The sequence below is a fragment of the Abrus precatorius genome, unplaced genomic scaffold (genome assembly GCF_003935025.1).
Source record: "Abrus precatorius isolate BTA unplaced genomic scaffold, Abrus_2018 Scaffold10, whole genome shotgun sequence".
Classification (NCBI taxonomy): Eukaryota; Viridiplantae; Streptophyta; class Magnoliopsida; order Fabales; family Fabaceae; genus Abrus; species Abrus precatorius.
The window spans coordinates 28,101,213-28,112,650 of NW_020874292.1; the positions used below are offsets into that span (position 1 = coordinate 28,101,213).

Genomic DNA, 11,438 nt, shown 5'->3' on the forward strand with positions numbered 1-11,438 from the left:
CAGTTCTCTCACCCTTGCAAAACACTTAACCAAATAGGAAAAGGAAAACGTGGTTGAGACTTGTAGACTTTCGACTCGGTCGTATTATACTTATACCTTCATGCTTTGAAGAAGGTTGACTTGTTAAAATAAAAAAAATCCCCTACGCTGACAAAGAATAAAGAAAGAGGTTTGATGATCTGCATGCAAACAGAAATTAATTCAGCTCAAATTTTAGGAGCTCCTTTGTTTTCCATTGGGAATCTATTAGCAGAAGAAGAAAAAGAAAAAAGAATCTCCTACCATCCACCGTGCATAATAAATTATATGGCAAACTCATATCTATCGGTTGATCTCATATCGATGTGAAGGTTTTATATAGGACAAAATCCTGTGAGGAACAAAACAAGGACTGTGGGACACTGGCCCTTGTACAATAACTCCCATGCAGCCTTGTGTACAAAATTACAATTATTATGTTTAATTTTTAATTCAAATAAATAATGTGTGCCACTTTTAGAAGTAGATTCCACAAACTAGTTACTTTTCCAAAATCACTTGCAGAAAGGGAGAAAATTATTCATAAGTGAATTATTATTTTATGAATTTAATTTTAGGGTACTGTTAATAATTTCTTTATATATTATCAATCAATATAGTTATAATATTCTTATTTTATTGCATAAACTTCTCACCAGATAACACTATCCATAAAAAAACACCTTTGTGATGGGAAAATGCCAAAAATATTATATAGATAATTATAATTCCTTTTTTTCGCAAATAGATAATTATTTATTATGCATAATTATAATTCAGACAAGCTCACTTATTTTATTTTTCTTTCTTGGTTAGGGAAGGGGTTGGATGGTATTTTATTAAAGAGAAATAACACGAGTTCAATTCCTAATTTAATTACGTGGGTCCAATTTGTAAATGTTCGGTAGTTGCATGTAATTCTTGGACTACACGGGACGAGCCCAACTTGGTCCAATAACTTCTTATAATTTACATAAAAAGGTAACCCAAGTTTATGGACCAAAATAAAAAGAGGCCCAATTTTACCAAGCATAAACCACGCAATCACCACCATCTCTTCTTATAGAATACTCTAAATTTTCCCTCAGTTTAAAGATGTTTTAAACTGAACACACCCCCTCTCCCCTCCTTTCGATCACCTTTTCTAAATTCAGTACATGTCAAACTCCGTACTGACAATGAGAAAATGATTTCTTGATCAGCATCTTAATTCTATTATAACCATGTTTTGCGTATAGATATTTTACGATTTAATTTTTGTTTTATTTTTTAACTGTAATCATTGAGTATTTTAGTCTTTTAAAGTTTTAAAAGCCTTATATTGATCTTTGATATTTAACTTTATCTAACATTTTAATCTATAAATTTAACATTATTAATAGATAGTAATAGAATATTATGATATATGTGAAAAGTAACTTAGCAAAAAACTAACTACGCCATATTATATGTTCAAAAAATTGTGTTTTATTTATGCAAATGTTATTCTTCTCTTTTTACTACCATCTTTATTCATGCTTATAGTTAGCTTCCTTCTACTGTTAGGATTTTGTATTTGTATCTTATCTGTGTTGATGCATTTTGAATGTCTATTGTAGCAATAAAAGCCCTTTTAAAAAAATAATAAATTTAAAATAATATAAAATATATTAAAAAATTATTTTATTTAAAAAATCATTACATAAAAATATCAATAAAAATAGTAAAATAAAATTAGTAAATAAAAAATAATTCTATTTTCATTCATGTGTATTTTTACTTTAAAATTGAAATTGTGAATATTTTGATATTTTTAATATTTTTTATGCTTTTTTTTAAATTGCATATTCATTGTATGAAATACAAAAGAAGAAAATAAAAAGTTTTCATATTCTCCTCATCGATCCCTTTCGCCCAATTCACAGCACTACTTTTTTGTGAGATTTAAATTGGCAATATGTTAAAGGAAATAAATTATCATATAAACATTTATCACAACATAACTTTTATTCCATTATTTTTAAGCACTTCAAACACAAAATTTACTAGAAAATATAAAAAACGAGAAAAGATGCAAGAAGAGAAGAAGAATACTTTTTCTTAAATGTGTTAGTATATATTAGTGAGTAAAAATTTAAATCCAAATCAACAAAAGTAAAAATGAAATGTAAGATAAAAAAAATAAGTTTGGATGCTCATTAAACACATGTGTGCCATGAGATAGTTCATACGTGTTGTACTTCTTTCAGCGTTTCGTTTTAAAAACCTTGACACTAACATTGTTTTTTTTTTTTTAGTTTTAAAACAAAACACCTTATAAGTTATTCTGATTTTTAATTTTAAAAACTGAAAATAATTTTTTAAAATATGTTTTAAAAATTTAAACTAACAACAAAATTTTATATTTTTAAAAATTAAAACTATATTTAAAAATAAAAAATAAGCATGCTCTAAATCTTTTAATTTTCATTAATAAAAAATAAATTATTCTTAGTTTTAAACAATTATTGGTGTTATTAATTTAAATCACAAATATATTTATATCTAAAGAAGAAAGACTTTAATAATATAAAATTATAGACACTTATATAAAAGGGAATATAAAAGTCAAAACACAAATAAAAAGACATAAAAATCACAATCTCCTCAAACTACAACAAATTAATTGCGTTGTACGGCGATGAATCCACATTTTTCTTGTGTTATTGACTTTTTCTTAATAGAAGTTTGAAAAATGCGAAACGAGTAATATGGAGTACGTGATTAACGATCACATTAGTATATATTTATTGAAAATTTTGTTTAAACTACACCTAATACACGATATTTGAAATATGTGATTCATATTACACTGTTCCAGTAAGATTCAAGCTTTCCTTGGCTCCGAGGTTAGCAGGATTCTGGTCATGGATTCCAGGGGTAGAGCCACTGATAGGACCATCTTGCCAAAGGTGGACCAAGTTGGTGGTACCATTGGGAAGAGTGAGGGTAGCATAAATGGTTACCTCATTACCCTGATGGGTAGCCGTCAAGCCAGAGTGAGGATAAGAGATGTTTCCCTCAGCCAACTGGGTTGAATAGCCAGAGATAGAAGAAGTATATGCCCTAGGGGCGCCACCTGATTTTGGTATAGCCACCAGAGCCTGTGCTCCAACCATAGCTGAATTAAGGTTGTTGGTGGGGTTGATAGCCCATGCAACCCACCTGTTTGTCGATGAAATTCCAGAGTGTCTGAATGCTATGTCCAAACTTCCTGTGTTCTGGTTATAGGTCCAGTGGAGGTACGAGGTTAAGTGGGGAAGATCACGACATGAAGTGTAAACCTTGTTATTAGTGAAGGTTTGTCCCTTGCATGTCTGTGCCGAGGATGTCAGAAGGAGAGAGCTTAAGACAGATATGGCCAACACAAACCTCATCACCATCAACTTCCCAACCATGTTAACCCTTTTGCTTAATATACTCACTTCTCTTCCTTGATCCTGAAAAAGGGTACTTTTTTGCAATTTGAGAATTGGGTCTTGCTCACAATTAAGAACAAGGAAGGAGATCTAATGCCAAATGGCTTGTTATTTTGTTGTTGTTTCTCTCCTTTCGCTTTCCAACAAAAACAAGCTTTTTGATCGAGTTGAATAAACTGGAGCAGGTTGTGGGTGAGAAAGAGGGAAGAGAGGGCGTATTATAAGTGTGGGTGGGTATATGTAATTGAGTGGTTTATACGTTCGACGATAACTAAAAGTCTGAGAAGAAAATAAGGAAACTTCAACGAAAAGGGGGTTAAATATTAAAATAAAAACAGCAAAATCTAGATGCTCAAGTTCGTGTATTAAAGGTTACGTTGTGATATTTCATGTCCCCAGTAATCAATCTGGTTTATTCTTATTTGCTATAAAAGACGTCTTAATTCTTTCACTTTTAATAATAGAGAAAAAAACCACAATCTTTAGGGTTGACAATATATAAATAATCAAAAGTAGTAAATTTTAAAAATAAAAAGTAAATGTTATATTAAAAACATAATAAATATTATATGTTTTTAATAAAAATTTTGTTGACAAATCTAAATGTACATATAAAATCTGAACATGATAAAAGATTACTTATATAATTTTATGTGTGTTTGAATTTACATCAAAATTTTCAAAATATTTATTTGTAAAGTAATTTTAAAATGTTTCTAGTTTGAACGGAGAATTTTAGAATTTTAAAAAAATATAAAATTAATAATAAAGGATGATTTAAGTAAAAGTTAAGAATGATAGTTTTAAAATTCTTTTTCAAGACATGTTATTTACAAATTTTATTTAATATAAAATTTATCTAAATAAATTTTAAAATATTTTATTAATATTTTTATTATTATCTAAATACATGTAATTAATAATTTAGAATATTTTACTCAAACACAACATAAATGTTTCTAAGTGAATTTTCACTTCCACAATATGTAATTGAATTTTTTTATTTATAAAAAAGCTTAGATATTATATATATATATCATATCTAAACCTACATGTATCATTTATAGAAGTCACTTCTATTCGAATAAAATAGGACTATAAAAGTTAAAACTCTTCTTTTAAGTATTTAATATAATTGCATTTATTTAAATTTAAATTTGAAATTAATTTAGAACAATTTCCTACTAGTAAAATTTAAAGAAGATTAACTATGATAATATAAATTTTTTAACTCAATATAAAAAATTATTTTGTTATATTTATGGAAACTTAAATTTAAAGATAAAATTAATTTTAATTCAAACTGTCTAAAATTATTTATATAATAAGTAAAATACGTTATATTCATTTCAGGTGGTTCTAGAAATATAAATATGTCTTCACACACACTTTATAATTACGATAGTGAAGAATTTTTATTACCGTGATACGACGTAAAGTAGTAATATTAATAGAACAAATTGAGAGTATAACAACGAGGAGCCGAATAAGAGACAAAATATGGACTATTTCAATGGATTGTTCAAAACGGCACCGCATGTGGAAGAATAAAATGATAAAAACAATTGTTAACTCCAAGAAAAATATGTATTACTTCGATTTTAGTACTTGATCAATTCTTCCTTTAATTATGACTTCGATTTTCATACCTGACTTATTTTTCCCTTAAAAACCTCACATATTTTTAGATATATAACATTCTTCAAAAACACGAGCTAACATGAATTTACAAATAAATGGTGCATAAGTAAATAAATTGTTTTAATTTATTAGATGTATTTTTAAAATATAAACAATTCATATATTTAATTTATAACTTAATAATATTAGTTTTAATAAATTTATGATTTAATTTTTTATAAAAATTTATAAAATTACTTTTTAAACTTTTTAAACTTATTATGTTATATTTTTATATAATTTTTTATAATTATAATTTATTTTTTTAAAATCAAATCTTGTACGTATTCTCGTGACAAATTTAAGAAAGTTTTCATTCACATGTATTAATACAACTTTAATTTATAATAAAAAATAACTTTTAAATAAATAAAATATTAAATATTATTTTAGATCTTTAAAGTTATTTGCAAATTCTAAGTATTAATTTTATTATTTTTAAAATTAAAACTTTTATACTATTTTTATAGTCTCAATTTATCATAAAATCAATTTTTGTATTAATAGATTATTAAATGTTATTTTAAATTTTACCCATAATATTCCTGTACACTTGTTGTATCTGTTTCAGATGATTCTTAAAAATTTTGTTTAATTCATATTTTCCTTACTTGAGCGATAGTTACAAAATAAATAAATGGCTCACTTGATAAATATCACTTAAGCGATTAGAAATTTATTTAAGTAATACAAGATATTCTAATATTCACTTAAACGGATAAAATCTTGCTTAAACAAATATTGGGTTAAGAAAATTTTTACAATATATTATATTTTTGTTTAAGTCAAATAATTATAACTTAAGTAAAATTGACTTGATTTAAGTTATAAATAATAACTTAGGCAAATATTGACAAAATTTGTATGTTCATCACTGTATAAAATTATCTTAGGCAAAAATTTGTAATAAAATATAAAAAAAATAAAATTATGGGTAATCGCATTGTTTACGATGAAAGTTTCAGTTGGTAAATAAATAAATATAAATGAGCAATCTGGAATTAAATGTTAGATTATCTTTACATTTTTTAAGAATAATCAAATTAAAGCAAAGAATAGAATAGAAAGAGTAGCAACAAAAGAATGGAGTTCTTTACAGCAATATTATAAAAAAAAATAAAAAATACTCAAATAGAACATTGGCCATTTTATTTACTAATCTAGACCTAATTTTTGAGCTAGATTTTGGCATCCAGAATTCGATTTCCTGCGAACCAAATTCTGAGTTACTTTTTTCTTTAAAATTTTATTTTATGTTTTAATATAATAAAATAAATATTATTTAAATTATATTTATATATTTATATTTTATTAAATTAAATATTTATAAATATTTTATTAGTTATATATAATAAAATAAGTTTTATTATTTGAATTATGTTTATATTTTTATATTATTTAAAAATGAATCTAAATAATAATAATATTAATTTTAAATGTTTATTAAAATTTATTTGACATATTTAAGATAATAAATAATATTTTTTTATTATATTATTTAATATAATTTTAATTTTTTGAAAATGATATTGATATTATATTCTGAAATTATACTTTTAGTTATTTAATATTATATTTATAAAAAAATTAAAATTAAAATAATAACTAGTTTATTTATAAATAAGTAAAAGTATTAAATAATAACTAGTTTATTTATTTATTTTGAGATATTAATCTTTATTAAAATTTATACATCATTATTTATTTAAAAAATATGTTATTAATATTAATAAACATAATTAAATAATATTATGTAGATATATTATATATATAATTATATATTTAATATAAATTACAAATACTAAAAATTTAAAAGTTGCAATGATATTCATAAAATTTAAAATGACATTAAAAAAATTTTAAAATAATAACAACAACATAAATAAATGGCAGAAACTAGAAGCTTGAGCGATGTTTGTATATGTCCTCCTTGTGTGACCAGGGGTATGACAATAAGAATAATTTTTGGCCGGCTTTGTTGTTCTTTAATGTCCATCTTTGTTGTTATCCTATTGGACTTGGGTCGACCCTTTGAAGTTCTTTTCAGTTTTGGATTTGGACACAAAGTTGGGCTGTGTAAGTTGGCCAATAGTCTTCGTGTTCCAGTTCTCCAAATTGACCTTCGTATACCTTAGAAACTTGTTGTAAGGTATACACAGGAGATATGTAGATGTCAAAGTTGTGGTGTGTATGTATAAAGCAAGTACATGCGAGCATGAAATGTGAACTTTTTGAAACTTGTCACAATCACACCATATTTCATCTAACTGTACTGTAAATCTTCCTATAGGTCGAATTTCTGTTGGATATTGCGTTTCTTCGACTAAAAATCTAGTGTTTGTTCTGTCAAAGGTGATGACTCTATGAGCGTTCACCTTTGACTGTGCATCTTGAATTGCTTTAGTTGCATCATTGCATCTACTTCCCTGCTTCTTTCAATAAAGAACTTATTGCAACGAGTGTATGTTGCCATGACCATAGAACAAATTGGTAGGGTACTGATTTTTTTCAAGACCGAATTGATTGACTCCGCTAGGTTTGTTATCATGTGTCCCTAGCGTCGTCTGTTGTCCCATGCCAGTGTCCATTTTTTCCATTAGATGTTGTCCAACTATTGTGCAGCTTCAAGATTATTATCTTTTACTATGTTGTAATAGTAAAAGAATCTCGGTTCAATCATCTCATATGCTGGAAACAAGATTACAAATTAAATTAATATAACTAGTTAAGTAATTGTATAAAATATTAATGATAATATAGAGTACGTAAAAAATTAAAATTACCCATATTGACAACATCTTTCTTCAGTGCAGCATTTTTGAATCATCGCATGAAGTTTTGTGTAATGTGTCTAATGCAATAGACATGGACAAAATTATTTTCTGTCTAACCACTTCTATTTCTGGAGTATGAACTTCTTATGGCCTCGTGACGATCTGAAATGAGGCACAACCCCTCTTACGGGGTTACGTGACTCCTTAAGTTTTTCAAAAAAAAGAACCATGCATCGGTGGTTTCACCTTCAACTATAACAAAGACAATGTGAATTATGTTGTTGCGGCCGTCTTGCGCAATGGCCACTAATAAAGTCCCTTTGTATTTTCCATTTAAAAATGTTCCATTCACTTGAACAATTAGTTTGCAGGAGGCAAAACTATCAATGCATGGCTTGAAGATCCAAAACAATCTCTTGAAAAACACATTTTCCTCGTCAAACAAGCTACTCTTGTATGTTGGTTGTGTACTCAATTTCCAGATGAAACCCAGAACATACAGTTGCATTGCAAGCAATTGTCTAGGTAGCTTATGGTATGACTCATCCTAATTTTCACAGATATTTTCAATGACATTTGTTTCCCCAACCATCCCTTTTTATAGCTGATTGTATAACCCATTGTGGGCTAAGATGATTGTGATGGGTGTGGATAGATCAGTCTTAATAATTCCACGAATAGTTTGAGAAATCATTTGTGATCCTAACTTGTTATGATCCTGTGAAATGAGTGGAGAAACATATATGTGGCACCCTTCAAGCTTCATTATTTTCTAGTGTTACTCTTTGGTGCGCAATATAGCCCGACATTTCCAGGCACAATCGTTGTAAATGTATTCGACGATAAGTCTGGTTGTGCTTGACATCTTCACCTTGTAAGTGCAATGAATGACAATGTGAAATCTATTTATGACGTCTTGCACTTGTTCTTTTGTTAGGAAGTGCTGACCAACAAATAGTGTTCCAGGCGAATATACTACCATTTCACGATCAAGGACATGTGCCAAATTCAGAGTCATGTTCTTGTATTTGAATGGAAAAGTTTCGAAAATATGGAGGTGGGTTATATAACAGTAATGGTTGTGATGGTAGAATATTTGGAACTGGGAGGGAGTCTTCTTCATCATCCTGCTGTTGAGATAGAATTTCATCTTCATCCTCGCTAAAATGATAAAAAAACTTCGATTGGAAGATCCACAACAGCATGTTCTTCAATGAGAGTTTCTTCAATAGGTTGAAAGGGTAGGGTTTGCTAAAATGGTTCGGAGGGTATTTTATTGAGGTCCATGAATGGACCAGTTAAAAGTTGTGTGTAGGACTGTAGGTCGGAGTTCATATCATATGTTGGAAAAGATGAATTTATGGTTTCGTAAGTTTGATAAGGTGAAAGCGAAGGTGAAGGTGAAAGTTGTGGTAGTTGGGTTACGTTTGTAGCAAATGTAACATTTAATTTTATACTTAATTGAAGTTAATTTGAATCGTGGATGTTGAAGAGTGCCTCAACGTTTTCATCATCGTTCAACTCAACACATGTGTAGTTGTTAACTACTGGGCCAAGTCTAATTAGGTAGTGAAAATGTAAAGTTGTCACCCTTTCATTTGAGTCTCGGTTAAGTTTTGTGTGGATGATTTTCTTGAGCCTTTGTAGAGTCACTCCTCTCTTTAGATGTACTAATTTCACTAATAGTGAGATAAACGTGACTTCTTCATTAGGACATTGGTTAATGGCACCATCAGAGTGAACAATGACATAGATTGGAGACATTTTCAGAAGGAGAAGATTCACAAAAATAAGGAACAAGCTTAGAAGGTTGAATGAATAAAATGAACACCTTCTAAGGCTATTTATAATGGTAATGTTAAATTCTCAGTCATTCAATGTTTCATCACGTTTTACGAGTGATGGTGACCTCTCCATTCACGTACACCAAGGGATAGTGACTTCTCAGTCACGCAGATTAAGAGATAGTGACCTCTCCATTTATGTAGACCAAGGGATAATGACTTCTCAGTCACTAAGACCAAGGGATAATGACATCTGCTTTCACGCAGACCAAGGAATAATGACTTTTTCATTCACGCAGACTAAGAGATAATGACTTTTTCATTCACGCAGACCAAAGGATAGTGACCTCTCCATTCACGTAAACTAAGAAATAGTGACTTTTCAGTTACGCAGAGCAAGGGATAGTGACCTTTTAGTCACTAAGACCAAAGAATAATGACTTTTCTTTTCACGTAAATCAAGAGATAGTGATTTCTCAAGATTCCAAGACTACTCTATCGTACCAAAGTTTATCTATCAATACGTTTAAAGTAAAGAATATAATAGAAAGAGTAGAAATAAAAGAATGATGTAATATTAAAATAAAAATTACATAAACAAATTGTAATTAAATTAAATTACTGAATATAAAAGTACAACTTTCAATCACAATCAACACAGGTATGTTGATTTCTAAGTTGTCAAATTGATAATGTGTGTAAAAGTCATAACCCCTGAACATAAAATCTAGTTCTATTTATAAACAAATTATCTTGACTGCTCATTTTTCATGTAAATATCTTATGTAATTTTAATACATTTTTTTTAATTATTGCTATTTTCTTGCCAATGATCTTTTTCACGTGTCTTAATTTTTAACCGGTGATAATCATTAATATCTGTTAATAACTACCAGAAATTACTCTAATAAAAATCTTTAAAATAATTTTTCTCTTTGATAACATTTTAAGAAACTACGTCAAATTACCTCTTCTCAACCCATTTTGGCCCTTACCACTTGATCACAGGTTATGTAAAAACACTTCAAAATGTTTATCTTTTTGACAAAAATTCCAAAATTTGGAAGTTCTCCCATATATAGCAGAAATTGATCAAAATGCAAGAGCCTATGATCACAATAATTCTAGTCGAAATGTATCCACAACCAACAATTTTTTGAGATATATTGAGCTTTCAAGAGATATAGTTCATTCATCCACCACGAACTCTATTTAGCAATAATGTCTCATAACTTAGGAAAAATTTCCTTTGTACAAACACACATACAACTTATGCAGTTCTAATTTTGTTCACACAGAGGTACCAAATTTAAGAAATTAAGGTGCAATCGAGATATTGAGAACTGCATCGCAAGTACGACTTACGCCATTTCCTCCTTCGATTTAATTTCTACTATCCATGGTTGAGTTGGATGTATTTCGGATTCACCTGACGTACAGAGATTTGAACCCAATAAAAAAAAAGTCGTAAAATTGTTTTGTACTTATGTTCTAGAAATGTTATATACATGCATGTTCTTCTCGTGTTTCTAGCTAACTAGATTTCTGTCATCGTATGCTTTGAAGGAAGAAATCGCAACGTAGCATATTCAAGGACCGCGTTTTATTATTAAACCAAAAATGAACTATTAATGTGAGAACATACTTAATTGTATCTGTCATTCCCTAAACCTTTTTCGAAGCTTTTTAACAAATAAAATGAGACCTTTTTATTTGTTTTTATATATGAAAAAGGATTGAGTTAC

General features: G+C 28.2%; 1 protein-coding gene across 1 annotated transcript; it reads right to left on the reverse strand.

Annotated features, from left to right (window-relative positions):
• Nucleotides 1-2,843: 2,843 nt before the first annotated feature.
• LOC113852187 (cytochrome b561 and DOMON domain-containing protein At4g17280-like) lies at nucleotides 2,844-3,434 on the reverse strand. The gene has a single exon (XM_027482427.1). The coding sequence runs from the start codon at nucleotides 3,432-3,434 to the stop codon at nucleotides 2,844-2,846; it is 591 nt and encodes a 196-aa protein (XP_027338228.1).
• Nucleotides 3,435-11,438: the final 8,004 nt, after the last annotated feature.